Source organism: Lepidochelys kempii, chromosome 6 (genome assembly GCF_965140265.1).
Source record: "Lepidochelys kempii isolate rLepKem1 chromosome 6, rLepKem1.hap2, whole genome shotgun sequence".
NCBI classification, from domain to species: domain Eukaryota; kingdom Metazoa; phylum Chordata; order Testudines; family Cheloniidae; genus Lepidochelys; species Lepidochelys kempii.
Genome location: NC_133261.1, coordinates 76,707,021 through 76,735,018, shown reverse-complemented (window position 1 = coordinate 76,735,018; position 27,998 = coordinate 76,707,021). Strand labels below are relative to the sequence as shown.

Here is a 27,998-nt window from a genome sequence, read left to right as displayed (position 1 = left end):
AAACCCAACAGATAAGACCCAGGATTGAATATAATAATTTGTACTGTGCTGTGTGACACAGACAGTAAACAAGTGATTCAGTCTTCTCCTTAGCTATTTATCACAAGGGCAGTCTAATTTGGGACTATTCACTGTGAGCCATTTTAGCCCATTGACGAAAGAGTCCTGCACAGAGAACCAGGGGTCTGAGTTGTCAAAATTATCACTAAGGAAGGTGAAAAGGGAGGAAACTTGTAGGATTCCAGTGGCAACGATTAACTGCACTCATGCAGCTGCAAAGCTTAAATATTCTGTCCATACTGGCTCAGAGGGATACAGAGCAAAATGCAACAGTACTTAGATGTTGCTCAGAAAAAAGTGCAACCACAATAGTGATGTAAACACCAGTGCACTGTTGATACAAGTTGTATGTCAATGCATGGAGTTTTACATATGTACTAGGAGGCTGCAACACCAAAGCAGTGTAGGGTAGTGATAGCAAGAAAAAAGTCAGGTGGCAGGCACTCTCAGCATCTGTGGACGCAAAGAGGATAAGAGCTGGCAATTTAGGATTTATATGTTATAAGGAAAGACAATAGGAAAGAGTATGACCTCATTGTGACGGGGCACCTGCCCCGCACTGGCCCTGAGAGGGTTAAAACCAACCTAGGTAGGCCGAGCAGCAGGCAGCAGAGGGAGTGAATGCAGAGAAACATCCAATTAGGGCGGCTGCAGACAATTAGGGCAGCAGCTGGATCAACCAATCAGGGCCCAGCCTGCCTATATAAAAGGAAGTTGCAGACCAAAGTGGAGGAGTCAGCTCTAGGGAGAAGACTGGCTTCCTAGAGGGCTCCTGATGGGCTGCCAGGACTTACAGACTCAAGGCCCTGGAAAGAACCTGGCAAAGGAGCTGAAGCTAGAGGCAGGAGCAGAAGGAAGTGAGGCTTTGGGGAAGTGGCCCAGGGAATAGAGATAATGAGCTGGAAGGAGGAGGCAGCAGGAAGCTGCTGTTTGCAGGGTCACTGGGCCGGGGCCTTGGGTAGTGGACAGGCCTGTCCTTCCTCCCCTCCCTGCCCACTAGCCGCTGAAGGACCGGGTGGCTGTGGACTGCCAAGCCACTGCGAGGAGTGCCTGGACTCTTGTTGGAGGAGTCCCCCGGAAGATGGTGAACCGGATGGTGACATGGCCAGAAGGCTGTGCCACGAAGCAGACGCTGAGCCAGAAAGGAGCTGTAATGGGTTTGCAGGCGGAGGTGAGGACGGAAAAGCAACCATCACTTGAGGGTGCACCTGCTGGCACTTAGCTAATTCCCAAGACACCCAGCAGGAGGCGCCAATGTGGTGAGTGACCCCGTGACACTCCCACACAGCACACATTCAGCTCCAACAACAGATTCTGATCATGGGTTCTATTAATTTGACTGTCTCTAGCACAGTTTTTCTTTGCTCTGAAAAGCCCCATATTTCAACCCAGGGGAACTGCAGAGATTCAATCTATCTATTGCTCATTTGGAAAACTGTAATATTCTTAGTCTTCTTTTTATTGTGCAACTTGACATTTCATGAAGTCAATGGTAATAAACTGTTGTTGCTATAACAAGTATCATAACATCAGGGGTTTCTTTATAGGAATTGCCATACTGAAAAAATCTATTTAGTCCACTATTCTGCCACATATAGTAACCAAAGACCTATGTATTTAGACAAGTTGTGCAAATCATGAAAGTTACCATTTAGGGGGGGAAAAAAATCTAGTTTCTCATCATTACCATAATGACAATGCTTAGGATGGGGGGAAAAAAAACAAGGAATAGGTTCACCAGTCCCTGTATCTTTGCAAGCAGGACTGCCAAGCACAAGTGATGAAATCACATTGAAATTTCACAGCCAATGAATAAGCCTCACTGTAGCCTACTTTTTCCAGCTACAAAGCTTCTGAAAAACTGGTTAAGTAAATGTGAACTAAAAATAAAATTATCTATCTGCTCACTTTTGTTTGCAGTGTTGATGTAGCCATGTTGGTCCCAGGATGTTAGAAACAAGGTGGGCGAAGCAATATCTGTTATTGGACCAACTTCTGCTGGTGAAAGAGACAAGCTTATGAGCTACACAAAGCTTGCTACTACTGACACGTTACCAAATACTATACTGCACGGCTATTACTGACATTTTATGAAATAATGTAAAATAATACAAATGTAATAAATGGGGGGAAAAAACAAAATGTGAAAAGAAATTGTAACCTGATTTAATAGTTAGATTTTAACTATAGGCTAGCTATTAGCATGCAGTGGTCAGAGGGTCTGGCTTCTGGATCAGCTACAATACTGAGATTGTTCTCAGAATGGGAAAACCCAATGAGCACACAAGAAACAACTTACTCTGATTACCTTTACCTTATTAACAATCTTATGAACAAAGCAAACCAACTAACCAACACTGCAATAAAGCAAAAGAGAGGAGGATAATACTGAATGTCCAGCACTTGCATTCCTTCCTTTTCTCTTGCAGAGAACCCCAAAGTAGATGAGACTATCAACAGGTGGACATCAGTCTGGCATGTTCCAGTGTATCCCATGGCACACAGGCCAGATAACAGGTTTTATAATGTGTTATGGTGCAAGCCATTGTATCTTATACATATTTGTGATCAGTCCATTCCCTTTTCCTTATCTGAACTTCCACACCCCACTTACATTGGGGTCCCCAGGTTCTATACGTTAATTAAAATTAAAATCGCAAATGTAGTATTTAAAAAAAATCTCATGATTTTAAGTCAATTTCAGTATTTTGACTCATGAGTTTTGAATGCTTGGAGTTTGCAGTACTGAACATATAGAGATAATGATAAATAAAGACAAAAAAACAGAAAGCAGACGAATTTAAAAGCAAGGAAATTAGATGCTTATATATATACTTTTTTACAGACACACACACTTTACAAAACAGGAAAACATTCAAGTCCTGCCAGTCAAAACATGGTATTGACATCTAAAAGAAATAGGTGGCAAAAAAGAAATAGGATTTACAAAAAAAAATTGTAAAGAGCATGAATTACATACAGAAAGTTGGCTCTGTGCTCTGACAAACTGAAAAACAAGCTAGAGAGTTAAAGTGTAATTTAAAAAACAGAAATGGGCAATCAGAAATGGGTGGTTGATCAACAAAAGGCTTACACACTTTTAAACAAATAAAGAAAATATCAGGTATACATGTCAGACATCTTGTGTTTGAAGAAGAGAAAGCACTATCTATGATGAAAATGGGTTGAGAGAAGAAATGCTCATGTTGTGGATAGCACCTTCAACAGCCATGTGCAGAATGACTTTAAAAAAGATGCATAATGAATTATTTGTACAGTATATTAGGTATACATGGCACTTCAAAGACAAAGAGAAGCCCATTTCCCAGGGGCTTACCAGTAAAGGGATTGTGATGCTGGCAGACCAGGTGATAAGCCCATGCCAAGACCCCCACGCCTCACTAAAGACTGAAAAATGCATAGCTGGAAAGCAACCTGGCTCTCCTGTGTGTTAGTATTGTTAAAATAGATATTAGAGTTATGAGAATGTGTTTAGTGTTCAAACTTTATGAAATTCTTGTGGGATGCTGCATGTTTTACTTGTAATCTCTGTATGTCATGTTTAAGGTAATATTTAAGTGTTTGCTAAAACTGCAAAATGCCAGAGTCAGGGGAGAAGCATTACCAAGTGTGAAATACTAATTTACCACAAGAGGTGTCATCTCCTCCCCAACAAAGGCGGCCTATAGACATCAGACAAGCCACTGTGGAATGGACAAAAGACTTTGCTGATTGCTCCCCGCCCCTCCTATGAACTGGAGACATGCACAAACCCTCATCCCATCAGCTGAGCTCTGGGGGAAGGGGATAAAAATCCCTGTCAAGAAAAATGATCACTATGCTGCTTGGAACTTGGAGAGAGCAAAATTTCTAAGCATAAGCAGGGGATCCCTAACTGGTTATTTTAGGTTAGCCCGAATGGACATAGACACTGCTGTCATATGCAAGTGCTATATTACCTTTTCAAACATAAGACTGTAACTTATTTGTGTGTGTGTGTGTGTTTACCACCTTTAACCTTGTAAATAACTCATTTCTTTTTCCTAACTAATCTTGAGTGAGTTTAGTACAGGATTGGCTACAAGTGTTGTTTTTGGTAAGAGATCTAAGGTACAATTGACCTTTGGGACTGGGAGTAACCTGAATATTGTTGTGATTTTTGGTGTAAGGGACCATCTATCAAAAGGTGGGCATAGGTGGCAAGATAGACTGGAGTGACCAAGGGGACTGTCTGTGACTCCATGTTAAGGCTATTTTAGTGCGTTAGGAGTTTACACGTGTTACTTGGTTGATGAAATCTGATGATATAACATAAACCTCAAACTGGCTGTATGTCCTGTTTCTTGACACACTACCCTGAGGCTGGCACTCAAGGTCATGAGCCACTCTAGACAGCATGACAAAGGGAGAAAAGGGAAAGATGCAGATTTTTAATAAATTTGTAATTGCTCATATTTGTAGACACCACAGTTTTTCTTCTTCTATTATATTATTTTTAAAATTAGACAACCAGAACCAGGCTAGATGAAAGAAGAGGAGAGCAACACTTGCAAGCAAACTAAAAAGCAAGTTCTAAAGGGGTTGCAGGGTATTCAGAATCTATCGTACTGATTTGATGATAGTTCTGGGTTTTTTAAATGTGTTAGACTATTAGTATATGCAGGATTGGTGTAGCTATGTTGAATACCAGGATCCCAGGCAACACATGAGTCTTCTCTTTGGGGAGGCAAACATGCAAGCACTGGAAGTTCCCTAGGAGTGAGGAGGCCACCAATGCCTGGACCGAGACTCTGCCCCTGAGGCTCTGCCCCCACTCTGCCTCTTCCCTTGAGGCCCCGCCCTCACTCTGCCTCTTCCCACCCACACAGCACCCTCTCCCTCTTCTTTGAGACCCCCCGTTCCGCTCCTCTCCATGTCTTCCCCTGAGGCCTGCCCCTACCTGCCGCCCTCTTCTCTCCATGGGAAAGAGGAGCGAGTGGGTCATACCTCAGGGGAAGAGGCCGAACAGGGTTGGGGCCGAGCCACGGTCTGGACACTGGTGGCCCCTCCACTTCCAGGGAGCTTCTCTTCTGGCGCTCCAAAGGCAGCGCAACTTCAAAGGGAGGTGACCCACACTGCATCTGTGGTATTTGCCCCCCCGCATGGGAGGATGCTTAACCTCCCCCAACCTCTTATATGCACTGCTCATGCCCAGGATATTAGAAAGACAAGGTGGGTGGGGTAATGTCTTTTATTGTATCAACTTCTGTTGGTGAAAGAGACAAGCTTTCAAGCTTGCACAGAGCAGGTCCCTTATTAGTATTTAAACACATAACTAGTGCTTTAATTTTTTTAGTGTTTTCTGATAGTATTTTACAAATTCACTTTTACAAATTCCAGAAAATGAGAATAGGACAACACAAAACAGATTTCAAGCAGCTTGAGTTCAATCCATATTACAGGGGGCCAAGAAGGATTAGAAATGCATCAACAGTATGTCAAGGGTCATTGCACCTCAAAGGTATTAAATGTATTTTTGACACAAAGTTTCACTTAATATCTCCAACTTACAACTGCAATAACTTCAAAAAGGACAGAGTGTGGGTGGTTCTTTTAAATACATTATTAAAAAATATTACCATGTAAGCAAAGAAAGCAATTTTTAAAATAACAAAGAGTTTTAGGTTGGTTAGTTTTAAAGAGACAAAGGACCATATTTATATTCTGGACTAAACATTTTGAAGTTAGATGTTAGAAGCAAAAGGGGTTTTGTTTTTAAGGATTCCTGCAGCAAAGTTAAAAAAAATGTTGCTAGGAGAAAGTCAATCTTAATCAACACAAATTAAGCTATAGAGCAATAGTTTTCTGCAATTATAATCAGAAACCTTCAGCAATTCTTCCAATGCCAAATTTGCAGAGAGAATTTATTCTCTGCCACAGATAATTTTGCCTTTGTTTAAAATATTTTTGTTTCTTGCCATTTCTACATCACTCAGTACTGTAGAGCATTACAAAATATCAGAGGTGCTCATATTTGATGCATGAGTTACTAGACTACCATTGTTACTTGGATTTGTACTGCAATTTCCTCAATGTACAAGAGGCTTCTCTAAAATTAATTGACAGAAGCCTTGCTCAAATGATAAGTGTAGTAGAAATAATTATGTATTAATAGGTTAAGTGGTTCCTTTCATTTCCTTACAGCACAATTAAAATCTGCTTTTGCTTCCAGACACTTCTCCACTGATTTATGAATAACTCTGCTAGGAATTTATATACTGGTATCTAATTGCCTTCATACAGCTTTGAAATGGGTGAGGTATTGCCAGTATTTCCTTCTCAGAGCTAAATAAATTCTTGTTCTGATTTAGGAGCAATGTGTTCCATGGGATACAAAAAATGTGACAGTTCTCTGTTGTCATGCTGTTTCTGGGAGCCCCAACATTTTAGTATTGCAAGATTTGTCACTCAGACACAGAACCTTTTGAGATGGATTAATCTCTCTTATTTGAGTACTTAAGTGCTACTTATTTTAATGGGACACCTGTAACTGGGACATGCTAGATGAAACTGGATTGGTTTAGTGATCACCATAAAACTCAAGTTAGAATTCTGGAAATATTTTCCCATTATGCTGCAGCATGACAAGGGGCCTGGTTAATTGTTAGCTCAAAACTTTGATAGGCCCTGAATACATGCTGTTTATAAATCTTTCCATTATGAAAAAAGATCATAAACTAGGTACCCACTGCCTTTAAGGAAATGAGAGAAACCAAAGACTAGACACACATAGACAACAACATACACTCTCTACCCACCTGGTGGTCCCTCCTTGTAAAGTTTTAGGTGAGCTAGAGACAAAAGCATAAGCAAGAGTGCATTTTAGCCTCAAACAATATATTTATATTTTCATATTCATTACATATCAGATATAGTCCTCGGTGATTCTCATGTCAAACAGCAGTAGTTCTAAAGGCTTCATTACTCATCATTGTCACTATTCACTACTGCAAACCCATCTACATTATTATCAGGAAAAATTGTGTCTCGATTGTTAACTGCTATTAAAGATTACCATTTCTGCTAAAAGTTAAGTCATAAGTACATTTTTAGAACCCTTGAATTCCACACTGATACCAGAGAAACTCCATTTTGAAGTCCCCAGACTCCATTTTGTAATTCTGGCTTCCAATATAAATAAGAAAGAGTCACTCCACCATTAGATGGAAGCTGCAGGTCACATAGCACTGAATATAAAATTGGCAGGAAAAACCAAATTAGCAGGGATCCAGCAGATCATAACACTCTGAGATAAATAGCAGCCATGTGAATGAATGTGTAGTTGCAAAAGAAAAAAATGAATGAAGATGGAATGTGTAGTAAAAGAAAAAACACTATAAAAAGTGTCTGGAAAGCTCTGACAGGACTGTCTAAAAGGCAGTGTGTCAGTGGGCAGCCAAGAAAGTCAGAGCTGAGGTGCTGACAGTGCAGATGGAGCTGAGGAGAATGGACCAGAAAAGAGCAGATGAGAGGAGACCTGAAGAAGCAACCAAGAAAGCAGCAGCAGCGACAGCAAGCAGCAGTAGCACCAGAAGGAGTCCTGTGTCAGCAGATAGCGTAAGTTTGTCAGTTATAATTACAGGCTAGTCTTAGAATGTGTATGTGTTGATAATGAAAGAAATGTATAAGATTTAAAGCATTTAGGGACTGTGTCAGCAGCCTGTGACAGACTAGTCATCTGTAACAGGGTGCAACCACTTAGAATCTTCTCAGCTGTATGTTATTGCAGTTGCGGTGCTCTTTAAATTGCTGAAGGGATTTTTGTTTTTAGATTACGACTGTATTGTGGATTATTTTTTATACAAATAAAAAGGTGCCTTGTTTTGGAAAAGAATACTGCTTATGTCAATCAATAGCATTTATCAGAAGGCTGTATCTGTGTCCTCCGGGAATTTCTTTAGCTACCCTGGAGATCCATACCATAGGAGAACAGATAGGTGAACAGGTAGGCTGTTTTAAGGGAAAACCTTTTAGGAGATATTTAAATTAATCTGTTTTTGAGGGAATCTTAGGTAAGCCCAGGAGGGGGCGATAGGTGAGCTATTCTGAGGGTACCCTAATTCTGTTTTCAGGGTAACACCATATGTGATTCAGTTAATGACAGCTCAGGTATGGAAACACCCACTTATAAAACAAACCTGCAAGCATTCCTACAAAAGTCACAACACAAGATATTATACGTATATACATGCATGCTGTAGAATGATTAAAGCATCTGTCTTACCCACCCACCCCTTTAAGGTTTTCACGTGGACATGACAAGTGCCAAGGTAATTAAATTAACCACTTACCATGAAACTCAGTCAACTTGCTTAACAGAACAAGGAATCTGACTCATCCCAGAAATTATGCTCAGAATTTTTCCTCACAGATTTCTATCCCATATAACTTGATCTGAAGCCAGAGATGGGGATGAAGATTTTGTTTTTATAAACAAGCAAATAAATAAAAGTGATGTTTTCACTGATGAAGTGGCTATGCTCCTATATCTTGTCTACAAGCCAGGGTGAAAATTTAGTGTGGAATTCGCAGGAGAAAAATCCCCCTAAGCAGTGTATTAGGTGTGTTAGTGTGTGATAAAATTGAAGCATATGCAACATTACAAGCGATAACAGAAGTATAAGCACAGACTTCAGTTTCCCAAACAGTACATACTACAGCAAGAATCTCTCTCTAATGTGTAACATACCCAGTAACATGAAAGATGACTAATTTTCATTGGACACTACACATACTTTACACAACAGCTTAGCACATGAAATTTATTGTCATACCAACAGGAAAAAATATTTGTATAAGGAACAATGCACACAATTGTTTTGCTAAATACAATACACACCCTTCTACCTTTGGTATGTGATACATAGCAAAATTCTCTGTACAGTAAAGAGTTCACATTAGTGTGAGTAAAAAGCATAAGCATTAAACAGGTATTAGTCACCATAGAATGCACATTCCAGGATGTTGCCTTAAACAAAATATGTGCATAATATGGTGCCACTAATACCAACCTAGACAAAGACAAAGAACATTTAATTTTACCCATTAAAAATTAACTTTGACGAGCTCTAAGTGCACTTACAAAAGTTAAAACAAACCAAACCAACAGCTTCCTCCACCTCTATAGCCCTCCTTTCTTCTCCTTACCCATTCCTGGGTAAACAGATGAGCTTCACATGCTGTCCTAAAAGACAAGTTTGCAACTTAACTGAAAACTCAGCACTCTGCAAAATGGTGAAAAGAGGGATTGTGCATGCGCAGCATGATGGTGCTAGTCGTTTTGGGCTCTACAGTGAATCAGGTGGTTTTGTTTGAGATTTCCTTTGGGAATGGGGCAGCAGGAAGAGCAGAGAGTTAGACCCCAATTCAAGACAGCACCGAAGCACGGGCTATTTTCCTGAATCAGCGTAACCTGAGCAATGATGAGCTCTCTCAGTTGCAGCATAACCCCGAAATACAGCTACAAGTAAGGCCACGCCTACTTCTTCCCAGTGAACCTGATTGATATCAAAGTTTAGTTAAGAAGTTTCCCGCATAAATCTTCAGACCACCTTCCAAACATAAGGGCTTGCTTCTCCAAACATCAAATAAGAAATCAGAAGTTCTCTGAAATTAACTGAAAGCTAAAATCATTAGTAAAATTCATAATGAAGAACTGTAAAGTGTAGCGGCTTCATTATTGTAAAAAAAAAAAAATCTCAACTATTAAACAGAGTATAGAGGAGTATCTGAAAAATAAGGCTAAAACAAAAAGTTAACTGCTGGAGAACAAACGTACCAGAAAAAGTTTGATAACTAATGAGCAACCTACCATTCCTCTGATGTAGCACATCTTACAGTACCGATTCTCCACTTACTCCTAATGATACTGATTCATTGCAGTTCTGAACAGGGCACTTTCTTGATTTGCTTGCCCATATTCATCACCAGCCCCACTATTCTCAACTTTCTTGTCTTTTTTCTGAAGAACTCTCTACATTTCCTCCTCCATTACTTTCCCAAGCAATTTTCTGTTTCAGCCGCTAGGTGCCACCAGTACATCCTCCCACATTGCTGCATAACTATATGTGGGTATAACTTAAATCCACAGGCATGATCCTGCATCCTTTTTCAGTCAAAACTCCCACTGTTTGAATAAGGAACGCTCTAACATTCTGCCCAGCAAACTCAGGCTAAAGTACCTGTTGGAAAATGTTATATTCAGCAATTAAAAATATTCTAGCTTGTATTGACATTTAAATTAAAAATATAATTAAAAGGAATTTAAATATACCTAGAATTAAGGTGAGAATTTAGGAAAATATGGCATTCACAAAATTCACAAAAAAAATGCCTTATATGCATTTTTTAAAACATCCAGTCAATTTAAGCTCAACATTAAAGGCTCATAAAAACTGTGATCAGTAGAATCATAGAATATCAGGGTTGGAAGGGACCTCAGGAGGTCATCTAGTCCAACCCCCTGCTCAAAGCAGGACCAACCCCAACTAAATCATCCCAGACAGGGCTTTGTCAAGCCTGACCTTAAAAACTTCTAAGGAAGGAGATTCCACCACCTCCCTAGATAACGCATTCCAGTGTTTCACCACCCTCCTATAGTGAAAAAGTTTTTCCTAATATCCAACCTAAACCTCCCCCACTGCAACTTGAGACCATTACTCCTTGTTCTGTCATCTGCTACCACTGAGAACAGTCTAGATCCATCCTCTTTGGAACCCCCTTTCAGGTAATTGAAAGCAGCTATCAAATCCCCCCTCATTCTTCTCTTCCGCAGACTAAACAATCCCAGTTCCCTCAGCCTCTCCTCATAAGTCATGTGTTCCAGTCCCCTAATCATTTTTGTTGCCCTCCGCTGGACTCTCTCCAATTTTTCCACATCCTTCTTGTAGAGTGGGGCCCAAAACTGGACACAGTACTCCAGATGAGGCTTCACCAATGTCGAATAGAGGGGAACGATCACATCCCTCCATCTGCTGGCAATGCCCCTACTTATACATCCCAAAATGCCATTGGCCTTGGCAACAAGGGCACACTGTCGACTCATATCCAGCTTCTCGTCCACTGTAACCCCTATGTCCTTTTCTGCAGAACTGCTGCCTAGCCATTCGGTCCCTAGTCTGTAGCGGTGCATGGGATTCTTCCGTCCTAAGTGGAGGACTCTGCACTTGTCCCTGTTGAACCTCATCAGATTTCTTTTGGCCCAATCCTCCAATTTGTCTAGGTCCCTCTGTATCCTATCCCTACCCTCCAATGTATCTACCTCTCCTCCCAGTTTAGTGTCATCTGCAAACTTGCTAAGGGTGCAATCCACACCATCCTCCAGATCATTAATGAAGATATTGAACAAAACCGGCCCGAGGACCAACCCTTGGGGCACTCTGCTTGATACCGGCTGCTAACTAGATATGAAGCCGTTGATCACTACCCGTTGAGCCCGACAATCTAGCCAACTTTCTATCCACCTTATAGTCCATTCATCCAGCCCATACTTCTTTAACTTGCTGGCAAGAATACTCTGGGAGACCGTGTCAAAAGCTTTGCTAAAGTCACAGAATAACATGTCCACTGCTTTCCCCTCATCCACAGAGCCAGTTATCTCGTCATAGAAGGCAATTAGATTAGTCAGGCATGACTTGCCATTGGTGAATCCATGCTGACTGTTCCTGATCACTTTCCTCTCCTCTAAGTGTTTCAGAATTGATTCCTTGAGGACCTGCTCCATGATTTTTCCAGGGACTGAGGTGAGGCTGACTGGCCTGTAGTTCCCTGGATCCTCCTTCTTCCCTTTTTTAAAGATGGGCACTACATTAGCATTTTTCCAGTCGTCCGGGACTTCCCCCGATTGCCATGAGTTTTCAAAGACAATGGCCAATGGCTCTGCAATCATATCAGCCAACTCCTTTAGCACTCTCGGGTGCAGCGCATCCGGCCCCATGGACTTGTGTTTGTCCAGCTTTTCTAAATAGACCCGAACTACTTCTTTCTCCACAGAGGGCAGGTCACCTCCTCCCCATGCTGTGCTGTCCAGTGCAGTAGTCTGGGAGCTGACATTGTTCATGAAGACAGAGGCAAAAAAAGCATTGAGTACATTAGCTTTTTCCACATCCTCTGTCACTAGGTTGCCTCCCTCATTCAGTAAGGGGCCCACACTTTTCTTGACTTTCTTCTTGTGACTAACAGACCTGAAGAAACCCTTCTTGTTACTCGTAACATCTCTTTCTAGCTGCAACTCCAAGTGTGAAACTTCCTGATTTCACACCTGCATGCCCTAGCAATATTTTTATACTCTTATAATGTTTCCATTATTTTTTAAAGCGCCACTTAAGAGTTTTGTATTTAAGCATTTTACTGTAGTGCTTGCAATGCAAATCTTGAATTGCTGTGCTGGTACATTAGAACCAGCAGGTTAAAATTAACAATAACAAAGGTGAATCCAGTTACTCTACTTTCATGAGGAAGCTGAATGAAACAGAAAAATAGATACATGCAATTTTTGTAGGCTTTTAACTGAAGTTTTATAAAATTAGAAATGTTCTTAAACAGGCTGCAGTAATTCCATGTAATTAGAATTTTTTTTTTTCAAAAACATCCCTAGTTTGAACTTTGGGGACAAAATAAAGAAAGTGAGAACTGATTTTTGATAGCATTTGGCTATCACAGTGAATATTTGAAACTCTCTTGGTACAAATGGCATAGTCAATTCAGGTCTAGAGTAATAGTTCCCTGGAATAAGGAATTCCTACATTGCAGAGAAACTTGTGCATTCATACACCAAACACAAATAAGCACCCATATAATTACCACAGCTTGAGAGTCACCCATTGAATGAAAATCAGAATTAACATGAAATGCACTTAACCTTAACAGAACACGGAATAATGGTTTCAAGTTTCGGTGGGGGAGATCTAGGTTGGATATTAGGAAAAACATTTTCACTAGGAGGGTGGTGAAGCACTGGAATGGGTTACTTAGGGAGGTGGTGGAATCTCCTTCCTTAGAGGTTTTTAAGGCCCAGCTTGACAAAGCCCTGTCTGGGATGATTTAGTTGGGGCTTGGTCCTGCTTTGAGCAGGGAGCTGGACTAGATGACCTCGAGGTCCCTTCCAACCCTGATATTCTATGATTCTATGAGGAAAGCTGCACATATCTGGTTTTGCCTTCTCTTTCTTTTCCATTTCTTACTTCTGCTCACTCTGTTTATTAGTTTTTTTCCATCTTTCACTGCATTTCTCCATTTTCCCCAATTGACTTCCCTCTTCATCTTGTGTGGTCTTTCACCTATCTTCAGTCTCTTCCCCAAAGATTCCCCTCCTCTTCCCCACATACTTGGTTTCCAGCTCCTCCATTGTTACCCTTTAGTCTTCATTACTCTTTAGTCCCCAAACTATCCAAGGCCCCACAAGTCAGCTACCCACTAGCAGCTTAACACAATTTCTTGCTCTCCCTCGTTTCAGAGCAGAGAATGGGCAGCCTTACACTCCCTTCCACCACTACCAGATCTTTCTCAGATTAGTGCGGGGGAAGGGAGACCTAGTCACCCTAGGCCCTAAGGATTCAAAACAGAAGATTCTGGGATAATGAAAGTGTGGGTGGTGGAGGGAGGTAGTTTGCAAGTCACTGGGGAGAGTCCCTCCCAGAAAATAAGGTTAGGGGATAATCTGAAGGACAGGGGGTACAGATCAGGGGGTTTGAACAGGCAAATACTGAGATCTGGATATTCCGGGTGGTCTAAATAAAATTTAATTATTGGGATCACCCTCTGTCATAAATATAAAGGGAAGGGTAAACCCCTTTGAAATCCCTCCTGGCCAGGGGAAAGCTCCTCTCACCTGTAAAGGGTTAAGAAGCTAAAGGTAACCTCGCTGGCACCTGACCAAAATGACCAATGAGGAGACAAGATACTTTCAAAAGCTGGGAGGAGGGAGAGAAACAAAGGGTCTGTGTCTGTCTGTATGCTGGTTTCTGCCAGGGATAGACCAGGAATGGAGCCTTAGAACTTTTAGTAAGTAATCTAGCTAGGTATGTGTTAGATTATGATTTCTTTAAATGGCTGAGAAAAGAATTGTGCTGAATAGAATAACTATTTCTGTCTATGTATCTTTTTTGTAACTTAAGGTTTTGCCTAGAGGGGTTCTCTATGTTTTTGAATCTAATTACCCTGTAAGATATCTACCATCCTGATTTTACAGGGGGGATTTCTTCATTTCTATTTACTTCTATTTTTTATTAAAAGTCTTCTTGTAAAACACTGAATGCTTTTTCATTGTTCTCAGATCCAAGGGTTTGGGTCTGTGGTCACCTATGCAAATTGGTGAGGCTTTTTATCCAACATTTCCCAGGAAAGGGGGGGTGCAAGTGTTGGGAGGATTGTTCATTGTTCTTAAGATCCAAGGGTCTGGATCTGTAGTCACCTAAGCAAATTGGTGAGGCTTTTTACCAAACCTTGTCCAGGAAGTGGGGTGCAAGGTTTTGGGAAGTATTTTGGGGGGAAGGACGCGTCCAAACAGCTCTTCCCCAGTAACCAGTATTAGTTTGGTGGTGGTAGCGGCCAGTCCAAGGATAACGGGTGTAATATTTGTACCTTGGGGAAGTTTTGACCTAAGCTGGTAAAGATAAGCTTAGGAGGTTTTTCATGCAGGTCCCCACATCTGTACCCTAGAGTTCAGAGTGGGGGAGGAACCTTGACATATTGGGATCACCCTCTAATCAAAATTTGACCATTGCTAAATTGTTACAATAAGTATATATAAACAGAAAATGAATGCCCTAAATAATGGAGGCCAAACATTTCAATAAAATAAAATGATTCCTACAAGTGTTTGGGCTTTACAAAGGAAAACATGCAAAGTCTTGGTGTCTCTTCTGCATAAAGAAAGAACACAGCTTTCATTCCCTCTGACTGCAAAGCAACATACAGCACTTTTCAGTGGTAATCACCTGAGTAACTATCTGATTGATCTTTCTTCTCTTGTCACAGGTAAGGCTAAAGCTACAGCTCATTTACTGGATGACAGACATTAATAACATCACCTGTCACTTTTGTCCTGCCAGGAAGGCAGCAATAGAAATATTGCTGTTGGGCACCTGCAGCCTGATTTATGTGCCAGTAAATATCCTCCCTACTCCATATTTACGGAAAAATCATTATGTGACTGGATCACATGATACAGTGTGCAATTATCCTGTTACAGTGGCAAGGTTCCAATACTACGATACACCAAATAAATGCCACCCAACCAACAAACAGGAGGAGCAAAGTTAATAAGGAATTTCTTCTAAGCATTACAAATTCTTCCCACCCATTCCACCCAGCAAAAGATTAAATAAAAAGATGATATTTGTTTGTCCACATAAATTATTTTTTCAATACACTTAATCACAGACTACACACATACAGAATAAGTACCCATTCTAAGGTTCCTGAGAGCCTGGAACAGCTGGAAGATTTAACACCATATGTATGCAATACCTTCTTATGTAAAATAAAATGGATCCCATACTGGTAAGAGCATGTGTTTTTATCATATGGGAGGAGATGAATCCAGATGAGGCCCAAAACTCTGATCTAAATCTAGATCCAAAATTCTACAATGTTTGAGGTTGTTCTGATCCAGAATTTTAATTTAGGCTCATTTTTAAGTCACACATGTTCACAGGCTGGTTCTGACAAAAGTTGAACACACATGGTGTAAGACCACAAAATAAAATCTGATACAAGAGAGTAAATTTCATTAAACCCATGGATTTTACTATTAAGTCAAATGGTCTCATCTGTTTGGCACCAGAATCCTGGAGCCAAAACCTAAAGTGATTATTCTATTTCTGCTATGTAGAACTGCTTTTAGATACTGGCCTCCCTTCCACTGGTAAATTGCAGAGCACACCAAAGTATTGCAATGTGTGTGAAGAACGTTGCTGGCACAAACTAAAAGGTACCTTGTTCGTGTTATTGTAATTGTCTTTCAAACAGGACTATGTTAATACAAACTAGGAACCTTTGGTTCATTCCAGCAGCGTCCATACAGAGCAGTTAGATTGCAACACTTTGGTATGCTCTGCAATTCACACTTCCGTAGTTCGCACTGCAGTACTGTGTAAACTTTGACTTAAAGCACATAGATCTATAATCAGTATTCCTTAATGCACTACTGGAAGGCGCTCAGGGCACATCTACATGGTGACACAGAAAAGTTAAGGCAAATCAACTAAAGATATGAAGTTAATGTGCATTAACTTATGTGCATTGAACCCTCTGGTGGACATTTTCATTCAGGAGTAAAGTGGTCTTAGTTCACATGACAAGTCCTCTGATACTACAGTCGTGAGAGATGAGCATTGTTTAAGAACCCATATAGAAGAGAATATAGAATGGAACTGGCTGCCTACTCACAAGCCCCGGGAGTAGCCTCTTGTAGTCAGGAGGAAAAGATAAAGGGGAAACTTTGCTCACTGCCCACCATCCTTATTATTAGTTGCATTTCAGTTGACATGAATGAGATTCTGACATTATGAGCAAAGATGTGACAGTCATTCCAGATGAGTGATACTTGGAAGGTATAAATTTAAACTGGCTGCACTAGTCACAAAGTGGCAAGCTGGTTTGTAATGAAAACATCAGTTTCCCAACAGAAATCTAATGCAACTTGCCAAAATATGTTAAATCATACCAAGTTGGAACACATCTGTTATATTATAACATTTGTGACAAATAATATAGTAAAACAATTTAAAACTCCTACTTTGATCACCAAATGAACTGGAGTCAAATTGGCAGTTACCATCAATCACAAAAACTCCAACTTCAGTCCATATGCACACAATAGGGGAGTTAATTTATCATTTTTTCCTAACATATTCCTACTTAATGCTTTCTATTCATTAATAAACTGTTAACTCTATTATAGATTTTAATACTATGTCTAAATAACAACTCTTAAGATCAAATGAATTCAAGTAACTCTGAGGGCATGTCTACACTACCACTTAAGTTGATCTAACTTACATCTCTCAGGGGTGTGAAAAAGACATCCCTCGAGCAACGCAAGTTACAGTGGCCTAAGTGCTGTCTATATCACTGCTATGTCAGCAGAAGATGCTTTCCCACTGACATAGCACAACTACACCTCCACAAGAGATGGAAGCTAATGGGAAAGCGCTCTCCCGTTAGCATAGTGTCTTCACTGGACGCGCTTCAGCAGCCCAGGTGCACTGATGCAGCGCTTCTAGTGTAGCCGTACTCTGAGTAAATCAGATCCTGCCACAAATAATGGAATAATAACTGTTTTACTAGGACACACTAAAATGTTCCCTTTTCTGCATCATATTTCTCAAATGAATAACCCATCACATGGCAAAATCTCTTTATGTGATAGTTTCCAATAGCCTCTTGTAGGCAATAATACTTAAACATATCCTGAATTTCTATAAACATTACAAAATCAAGACCCAGAAAAATCTGCCAGCCAGAATCTCCTTGAACTATTATCTACCAAAACAATGTGCATCACAGGTCATAACTGAAATCCCAGAAGAACAGGCTTTCTAAATTCTATTTTTGCATCTCAGCAGTAAAATATGGTTTATTCCATGAAATCCTTTAATTGCTAAGATATGGCCAATGCAAACCTATAGTAAGTACTCTATTATCAAACCAGTAATAAAGCGTACACAATATTTATACCAGAAAATGTCATCACAAAGGTTTTAAAATAAAAAAAGTTGATACAAGTCAGACACTCTGCTAGGGGTCCCAGTCCATGAATGAGGTTCCTAGGCACTAGTACAATACAAATAATACTTAAATACTATTAGTATTATTATTGATTATGTAAAAGCTTGACACGGAAGAATAAATACAATTATGTAGAGCTTTGAAGGGGGGTGGAATTCACATCAGGCTTTCATTAAAATACAGAATGCTTTGTGGGTTTGCCTGAAGTTAATTAAGCCAGATCTTTGCAGTGACAGCTCTAACTCCCCATCCAGGCACAGAAAGTAGGAAGCTCATACGTAAAATATGATCACTTTCTTCATGGTGACATTTCCCCTTGAGGGTCAGATTCCACCATTTCCACTCTAAACAGCTAGCAATAATGAGAGTAAAAATGGTGAAATTTTGCTGCTTGAAAAAATACGTCCTCATGAAACCCGTGAGAATATCAAGTGTTGGCAAGTAAGAACACAAAGTGAAATAGATTCATTTATACTCCAGCATCCAGCTGATTGTTGAAAAGGACAGGCTCCAAGTGGAGTATTCACCTCCTCTCTTTTTGCCTGAAGAGATCCCTAAAGAATCTGGCTACTGTTGCCTAGCTGGCAAATATAAGTTCGGAGAGATATAGGCCACCTATGTAGTGTTATTCCTTACTCATTTAGAAAAAATTACGAACAATAATTCCTTCACTTACAAATATTTTCCTCTTCAGACTACTTTACCTCTACCCTTAAAAAAGCATTTAAGTATTATCTCCATTTTACAGAGGAAGAATGAGGCAGACAGGGTAAATAATTTTCCCATGAAGGAAGCCTGTGTAAAAGCCACGATTAAAGCTCATGAGTTTGTGGCTCTCACCTATGCTCAGACTACTACATACATCGCTCTAGTATACAAGCCTCTCATTTGGTTTAAAATGTGCTGAAGGAGGATCCCATAGTGGCAATCCACGGCACAGCTGAAAGAGGTTTTCATACTTCAGAAACTGTAGAGAAAGCATCTGGCATTATTTGGTATTTCCTTTGCTATCATTTAAAACACCTATGTTTCAATAAGGGAGCTGTCTTGCAGAGCCTGGTTTCTCTTTCCTACAAAGAAATCAAAATTCTGTTTGTAGCATCAGAGTCTGTTGCCATAGAAATTGTGGTGCCATAGAGACAGCATGACTTCACTGCAGAATCAAGTATGATGGAAAGACAGTCTGAGGGAGCAGAACCTTGTTTAAAAATATAAACAAAAGAATTAACTAAAAAGGTTAAGAATAGCTATGAAAGCTAAATGGATTTATATTTCAGTCTGATTCATTCCAAAGTTGTCTCCAATATGAATGCCAATTAAGTTCTTTTTTTCTTATTACTCTTTTTTCCACTTTGTTTAAGCAATAGGACAAGTTGTTCCAGCTTCAGGTGACTACTAGACCTATATTTACTAAATAAGCATTTTTAATAGGGATCATCAGATCTGTAGTTTTTTCCCTTGTGTGTCTTGCTGATGACAAATTCTTCAAACACAGGGGTATTATGAACTGAAAGCTCTTTTACTTCATAGGTAAACTATGCATATGCAAAGAATAATCATATAACTAAGCTCCCTGCATTCTTCCCAGCTTCTATTGCTGTGGCAGCTGGGCGCTTTATTTGCAGAGATTAAAATGCAGAACAAGTGCAAAACAAACTACTGATCAAATGCTAAACAAAATAAGTGATTTTAAAATTGTGCTAGACTCGAGTTGTGACTGACTGTGACTAAAAGGAGCATGTTCGAAAAAAATCAGGGGAGGAGAAGCAATATCTGAGAGATTCCTGCCAATTAGGGTGACCAGACAGCAAATGTGAAAAATCAGGACGGGGAAAGGGGGTAATAGCAGCCTATATAAGAAAAAGACCCCAAAATCCGGACTGTCCCTGTAAAATCGGGACATCTGGTCACCCTACTGCCAATAGACAGTGTTTAAACGTAGGTTCTGAAAACAAGAGCTTTCCATCTGGTTTTAACTGTTGGAATGAGTTATCTTCTGAGAAACGCTCTATCAAATAATAGAGTCCCACACTACTCTGGACTTAAAGATAAACACTACCCCCTTACATTGCACTTGAAAGCAAACAGGAAATCAGTGAAGACTTGGGTACAGGCTGTGTATATTTAAAGCAGGTCTGCACCACGCAGATTGATACTTGTGCAGAAGACACCACACTTGGGACAAGTAGCATTCTGCTCTTCCAGGAGCTTGCAGATGAGCTTCAGGGGTAGTCGTAAGCAAAGTGCATTAGGGTTTTCAAACCTAGAGCTAACACAGGCAACATGGCTGATTTGAGGTTTTCACTTGCAGTGTCCTAGCCAGTCATACAGTTTCACTTCAAGCTGCCACTGCTCTCTGGGCATCCAGGAATAATTATGGAGCCAAAAGAATCAAGAGGCTGCTAACCATTTAGGCACAAATCTACTATACATCCTCAACAGATGTTACAGACACAGCCTTCACCCAACTCCTGTAAAAGCATCACTTGTGTTTCATCACAATTGAATCACCAGCAGTTTTTTTTCCCATCAAAATCCCTATCTCTGCCAGACACTGGGTGAATAAAGGGACTGTAGAATTTGGGCTCTATAAAAATAAGGCTTAGAATACCATCAGCATGTTGATGACACTGCCATCCACAACGTCTCAGTAACAAACAACAATATATGTGGGATCTAAGTGAATCCCCCCTTCCTATTCACATCCCAATAAAGCATGAACTAGTTCATCTCATTACTAGTACAATATGGAGCTTTTGTTTATTGAAAGCTTGTTCCCCTTTTGCTATGACAGATTATATTTCACTTTAGACATCTAGGAAGTAGGAAAAAAAAAAAGATAGGAAAGCCCTTTTTTCACTTTTCATGTTAGGAATATTAAATACTCCATATGTAGTACTTTTAAAAAACAAATAGTTTCAGAAAAAGACAGTGGAAGTCCTGTCAAAAGCTGAAATACTGTACTTTGCACATATATTGTACCGTTCATTTAGGGATCTCTCTGAGGTTTCCGACTGATTAGCTACAATATAAGTGACCCAATTCAGTATGTAGAAGTATGGTGGGTCAGATGAGTTAAGAGCGGTGTTCCTGTCAGTGCTGGAAAAACAAATGTAGCTAACTTTCTGAACACCCCTGTGCGGAAGATACTCCTCGTGTTACATCCATTTTATAAAGCAGTAAGCTAAAGTGGAGAGAGAGGTTAAATTACTAGCCCAAATTCATAGCGAGTCAATTACAGAGACAGAAAAAAACCTAGGGTGCTATTCTCAGTTCTCCCTCTAATAACCCTCCCTCTTTTCCTACTAAAAAATACTTAATTTATTTACTTTATATGTTAACAGTATTATTTTGACACTCAACATCATTTAACTAGTATTATTCTCTTACCTATGAGTAATTGTTCAGAAATAGTAGGGGTTCAGGAGGGAGTGAAAAAGTTATGAGTCAAGAAGACAGTGAAAGGAGTGAGAATATGTAGTTTAGAATCCAGACAAATAAGAAGGGACACAATAGAAATAAACAAGATAATGAATCATATATGAAAAGTAAATCCATTACTCCCATTTACCCTCTCTAGTAATACAACAGCAGGTAGGCCTTAATTGAAACTAAAAGACAACACATTTAAACCCAATACAAGACACAGGCAATTAAACTGCAGAATTTATTGCCAGAATATAGCATAAAGGCCAAGAATTTAATCCTTTTTTAATCCTACTAAATCATTTATGGATAAATTTTTCAAAAGTAACTAGGTGAATTAGGAACACAAATCCCATTGCCTTTCATTTAGGTGCTTTAGAAAAATCCCACAATGTATGAATAATGAGAACAGCCAGAGTTACACTTGGATACAATAAACACATTTTTAAGGTCTATGAACCCTCATGCTCAGGGCACAAGCCAACAACTAGCTGATATGGGCTTGGATGAAACATTTTCCTACAGGTAGACTATTCCAGAAACGTCCAGCACTGGGTTTCTCATGCCTTCTGCTGAAGCATCTAGTACTGGGATCTGTTACACACAAAATACCAAACTAGATGGACCAGTGATCTGATTGGATACAGCTACTCCTACGTGCCTATGCAAAGAAGGTAACAAAACTAAACACGTTAATACTCCTACTTCTACTCTGAATGTAAAAACATCAGTGTAATGGTACCGAAAGAGAATCAGCAAATCAGACTAGAATCTGGCAGATTCAATACCCAAAATGTGTTCTAACCCAAAAAGAAGGAATCTATAGTAATTCTGACATATTAGACCATCTTGATCCCTCCACTAATTTAAACAGAGTTGCACCAGATATATGTTTGGCCTAGCGTATCAGAAAACAATGCAATTTTTTTTTCATAAGAAGTTTCAAAAGGTTATAATTTCTTCAGATGGCATCCAAATCCACAGAGAGTTTCAAATTACCTACCTACCAGGTCATGGTAACTAGTGCCATGGTGAGAAAAAAAATAATATGCTGTCAGCTTTTTAGAATAAGAAAATAATCATTTTTATATTTCACAAACCCAACACTTGAAACATTACAACAATCCATTTCTGCAAGTCTTTCACCTTTTTGTTTTACCTGCTTCAGTGTACTTCAACCCCACTTTTTCTTTTCCCTTGTTGATTTCAGGTGGAGGCCAGACAGCCTGGAGTTTCCCTGGAGTTTTGTCATCTTGCTCTGAGGGATTTAGGTCAGGCTATTAAAAATATGAAAAAGAGAAGATTAAAATGTTGCAATATTAATCCATTCCAAAAATGGTAAATACTGCGTTTAACTAAACTTGTGTATTTAAAGCAATGGCCGTCCATAACTGGAGCTCATTTGCATTATAAAATTAGAGCCAGGATGATTATGAGTTTGATTCCAATCCATTATAATGAAATTCAGTCGGTGAGGATGAAGAAAGGAGGAAAAGAGTGTAAGAACAACTGCTTTGGGGGTGGGGGGAAACATCACAAAGCTTACTAGCATGTTACATGCAGCATTTTAATTTAAATATAACAAAGTAGCTCTGAGAAGCTGCCTGCCTGTTGTGAACCAAGGAGGCTAATACGGTGTCAGGAATTTTCATATTTATTCTGTATCTATAGCTAAAGTTGGAAGAGCCAAACATGGTTTTGTTGAAGGTGAATTATAGTAGTGCTCACTAGTGTCACTGATACACATGAGAAACAAATGCCCTGCCAGCATCTACATTTTCCCCACCACAGGAAATTTACTATAAGCTGATATTGTGTCTACAAGGTCTCAGTCTACCCAGGAGAAGTTCTTAGAGGTTTTTTTTAAAACACATACATACACACACACGCACACGTGAATGGAAACTCAAAACTTGGAGTACAGGCAAACAAATTCTAGGTTATCCAGCTTCAGATTTAGGACCCAACCCCACAACCCTTACTCAAACACGCAATCCTACTGTAGTCAATGAAAATAGTTTTATGAATTAATTACATCTGCACACATCTGTAATTGTTAAAGGATGTGTCCTTTTTCTGCTCATTTAACTCAAAGGGGCTTTTAAATTTATGTATTTGCATTTAAGTTCAGGTCCTTACTATGAATTTATATTGGTTTATTCAGACTCTCAATGTGGGAGAGTTTTGTGGGGGTTTTATTGCCTTTTTTCACTTAAAAATACACATATCCAAAACACCATATTGACAGAGGCTCCAATCCCATAAACATACAGGAACATGCTTAACTTTAAACAGATAAATAGTTCCACTGATTTCACTGGGACAACTGTCCTGTGTACTGCTGAACATGTGGAAGTCTTTGTAAGATCAGAGTTTAGGTGTATAGACAATTGACAGAGAGGATACCTTTTAGGGCCCCTCTCTTTGGCAAGTCACCCAGAAAATTGTATACAACTTATTGTCTGTTGCATCACCTGTCATAATACAATTCTTTCTAAGAGGATTTTAAAAAACAAAACAAAAATTACTTTTAGAAAGAAAAGCCATTAAAAATAAAGACAGTGTAGAGTTGAGGCTGACACTGATCTCTGATAACTCTCTTTAGGTTTTCTTGAAGTCTAGGTATATGATATGAAGTGTAATATTTACAATAACAATAAAGAGTGAATTTCAGTATTAACTTTCTATTAGGATAATTAAAGATATTTACAGTAAATACTTGTAATTTAACTTTGATTCAGAGAGTACCCACATTAAATGAAAGGAAAGCAATTGATTTGCAGCCACATTTTTTATATTAGACACACAAATTGGGGGACTCAAATTTTTTGGATTCCCAACTTGAGACATCTTTGGCCTTGTTTTCAAAAGGTGCTCATCATCTATAGTTCTCACTGACTTCATTCAGAACTCGGGTTGTCCAGCACTTGTGAAAAGATTAAAGGTGTCTCAAGTTGGGAAGCCAAAACTTAAGGCTCCCAAAATCAGAAGCCACGCTTGAAATTTTGACTTTAGTTATTTTAGTTCACACCAATCATTTTATCAGCAGAAATTATTTTATATCCATTTATTTACCTCGAGCCCTTAGAATGTAAAAGTAACTCAAACCTACAGATTTCAGGTCAGATGCTCCATTCCCAGACTTTGATTTTGATCTCTCAAATACTGCTTTCAGCAACTCCTTTTCATTTCTCATTTTGCGTTTTATGGCTTCCAGCTCTGAAGTATCAACAGTCATCTCCTTTTTTGGAGGCCGCGTAAACAAAGCTTTAAATGCATCTAATGCCGACTCAGCTGGGCTTGGTTTTGTTTCTTCAGCAGGGGACAGGGGCTCCGTTCTATTGGTGGCTTTGCTCTCCTGGCCTTCATCACTGGTCTCACTAGTCTCCTCACCTGAATCTTCGGCTTTATCTTCATTTTTAGAGACCTCAATGTTTAACAGCTGAGAGAGCTGTTCCAGGAAAGTAGGACTTGTTTTAGGCTCAGCTGGTTTCTTTTTAGTGAGCACATCTGATGTAATATTAGATTTCTTAACCGGCTGTTTTAATTTAAGCAGAGCCAAATCACTGTCCTTTGGTTTAATTTCTGTGATAGTCTCTCCATCCTCTGCAGCTAGACCTTTTTTTCGCACACGCAATCCACTAAAGAAAGTAGGTAGCTGAAAGGTCTTTTCACCTATGGCTGATTTTGGGGAGGATGTGTTATTAGTGCCGTTTGCTGAAGATGCTTGTTCTTCTCCACTCATAGGCTCTTGAGGATTCTGTTCTAGAGAAGGTGGGCCAATGCAGTGCTCGTCTGTTAACATTTTGTCTTCTCTAGCTGAGCTACATTCCAGATCACCATTCAGCTCTGTTGGAAGCTGCTGAGAAATTGGTGAGCTTGACTCAGTTTTATCTCTCTCCACAGTGGCATTACTTTCACTGGACCCTTCTGATTCCAATTCTTCGTTATCCTGGTTGTTATTCTCTAAAGACTCATCAGACAAAGCCACAATAGTTAACACAGATTTGTTTGTTTTGTCTCCATCACTGTCTAGGTCTGTACTCTCATTGTCCGATACTGTATCACTTGTTGTATAAGCCAAAGTACTTTGTACAAAAATGGCATCCTTGTCATCTCTGTCACATTCAGACAAAGGAGGCTGTACAGACTCTAAATGAGGAAGAGGTGGTTCATTCTGTTCAGCTAACTCCATATTCAGGTCAGCCTGCCTGCTGGCCTCTGGGTCAGCCTGGCTGCCGGCCTCCGGGTCAGCCTGCTGTATTTTGGGAAGCACATGATGTACTTCTGGATCATCATGACCACCACCACCCTTGTCTTGGTTGGCAGCTTGGGTATTTGTATCAGCATCAAAAGTTCGAAATGCCTTAAGTACTGCTTGTTTTTTCAAAGTTGCTGGTTCCAACTTAGTAGTAAATCCAAAAAGTGCTTTCATAGAAAATGCAGTGAAGAAAGGCTGGCTGTGTTCAGTCTCTGTTGCATGCCCTAGATCTAAAAGCTCACTGCTGCCAGGTGAAGTGTTATTTGCTTCCATGTTGGGCAAACCACAATATAGCTTTTACTTTTGTTATTACTGTTAGTTACCTTCTACACAATTGTTTATTACACCCATTCAGTCTATTAACTTACAACAGGAAATGCAATGGGAGCTCTTCTTTTTGTATCATAAGGAAAGCCGGTCTCCCCAAGGTCACACTATCCCTCCTTTCATGTTTCTAGCGCTGTAGTATGGACTGAAAGCGTCTGTCAAATTTTACAACTCCAGTCCAAGAGAAACAAGAAGGCTCTGCATGTTGACATACAGTATTCAAAGTTCTTGGCAGCTTCGTTACTTGTTCCTTTACACAAAAGACTTTTTGTCAGCGAAAATCTGCCAGCACTGTACTCTCAGTTGAAAACCAGACCAATGATCACTGCCCCAATTCCTGCAATCTTACTGGCTACACAATCCTACTTGTTAAAAGTGAAGAGCAACTGTATAAATGAAAAAGCCTGTTGAACAGAACGAATCGCATTAGTTTCCTACTTCCTTATGGGTTGTGAACTTCTGTCTGCCGAAAACTCCTGAAAGCTTCTTTCATGTAACCTTTTCCACTTTGTCTAAGACCGCCTTTAGCAAATGCAACCACACAAAAAAAAAAAAAAAACCTCTGTAAAATTACAAATCCACACAAAGCAATACTTCAAAAATCTCTACCAAACAAACAAAAACAACCTTCGTTGATCTTCTGGACTGTTCTGAATTCTCAACCGGCTACAGCATCTAGACGTAGTACCCTTGAAACTGAATAAAAAATATCAAGCTCTCTCCTTCCGCTTTGCTGCAGGTTTCATCTGGAATGCAGATTTCAGGCTCCAGGGCCAGTTTAAAAAAAAAAAAAAAGCTCACACACCCACCCACCAAGAAGATTGGTTTCATATTACTACTGGTTTAACTCTCCAGGGCTATTTCTGTGAACTATAAACAGGTACTTAGCGACCATTCACCACACCCAATGACAAAAAGCTGAAAGGGTAGGCAGGGTAAACAGTGAAAGCTCAGAAGTGAGCAATTAACTGTGTAGAGAACAGGACTTGTGTTACTTTTTTATTATTTCAAAGTACAATACCTTCTGCAGAGACATTTCAGTTCAATAATTTCCTCTATATTGCCTACATAATGCTATATATGTAAGGGGCTCTCTAAGGTAATTTCACTGTTTGGGAATGAAAGCTACAAGTTTGTAAACCTCAGCATTTCCAAGGGAAACTTTTTTATTTGTAACATATAAATAAAGCTCATGCATGCAATCTGCAAAAGTTCTCTCACATTAAGAGTAAGGTTCATTTTTATTCCTTTTTCAATTTAAGAAACTGCAAAAATTGCAAATACACGAGAAATTCCCAATTTCCTTGTCTACTTCTTCCTGCACCATGAAGAGACTTGTTAAATGTGAGACCACCCATTCACCTATTATGGATGACACAGTGGTTAATGTGCTAATGTTTCTGATACAATGATCCATAACTCACGTAGTGGTGAAGATTACAGCATAATCATGAGGTTAATTTCCACCATTCATTTCTGTGATATTAGCTTCTTCTGAAGAAAAGCCATTTGCAGATAATATACCACTGGTATGCCAAAGTTTAGAAAAAATGTAACTACAAGGCTGGTTATTGAAATAGACAATGCCCACTTCTGTGTCCTATGCACTGAGAAAGTGCACTATCAATTTATTATATTTAACTTCATGCCTAAATATTTCAAAAAATTAAGAAAGCATGAAAATAATTAGGGAAAAGTTATTTTTGAAAATGTAAAATGACAAAGTAAGAAAGTTCATAAGATCTAAAAAAAAAAAGTTGATTACACTTCTGACTTCTACTCAGGTCAGAAACAAAGCCTCCCTAACATCAAGTTGTGATGTTAAGGACTTATCTCAGACATACACACTTTCTGAATTATATATTTGCACGCATACACACACACGCAATAGGTGGGAACCATTCCAAATGCCTTACCTTCTTTTGTGACTTAAAGGGAAACAATATAGTCTGTCTCTCCTATTGTCCATCACCTCATATGTTCTTTAAAACTTTAAAGGATTCTTTAAAAGTTTGGTCTTGTTTCTTCACTGTGCCCCCTCCTGTACCAAACCCCTCATCCCTGGCTCCACACCCAGCTGGAGCCCGCACCCCAACCCCCTGCCCCAACACGGAGCCCACACCACCGGACCAGAGCCCTCACCCCTTCCTTAACT

The 27,998-nt window shown here is 39.6% G+C and overlaps 1 protein-coding gene across 2 annotated transcripts in view; it reads right to left on the bottom strand.

The window, feature by feature from the left end:
* The window catches only part of LOC140913108 (formin-like), a 246,746-nt gene extending 220,203 nt beyond the window's left edge, over positions 1-26,543 (bottom strand). Inside the window, exons 1-3 of one of the 2 annotated variants that reach the window (XM_073348842.1) lie at positions 24,368-26,543; positions 22,415-22,532; positions 6,858-6,890 (exon numbers count right to left, since the gene is read on the bottom strand). In XM_073348842.1, the coding sequence (XP_073204943.1) occupies positions 6,858-6,890; positions 22,415-22,532; positions 24,368-25,789 (1,573 nt within the window). In that variant the 5' untranslated portion in view covers positions 25,790-26,543. The remainder of the gene's footprint in view (positions 1-6,857; positions 6,891-22,414; positions 22,533-24,367) is intronic. The other variant, XM_073348843.1, reaches the window with a different exon arrangement.
* Between the last annotated feature and the right edge of the window lie 1,455 nt (positions 26,544-27,998).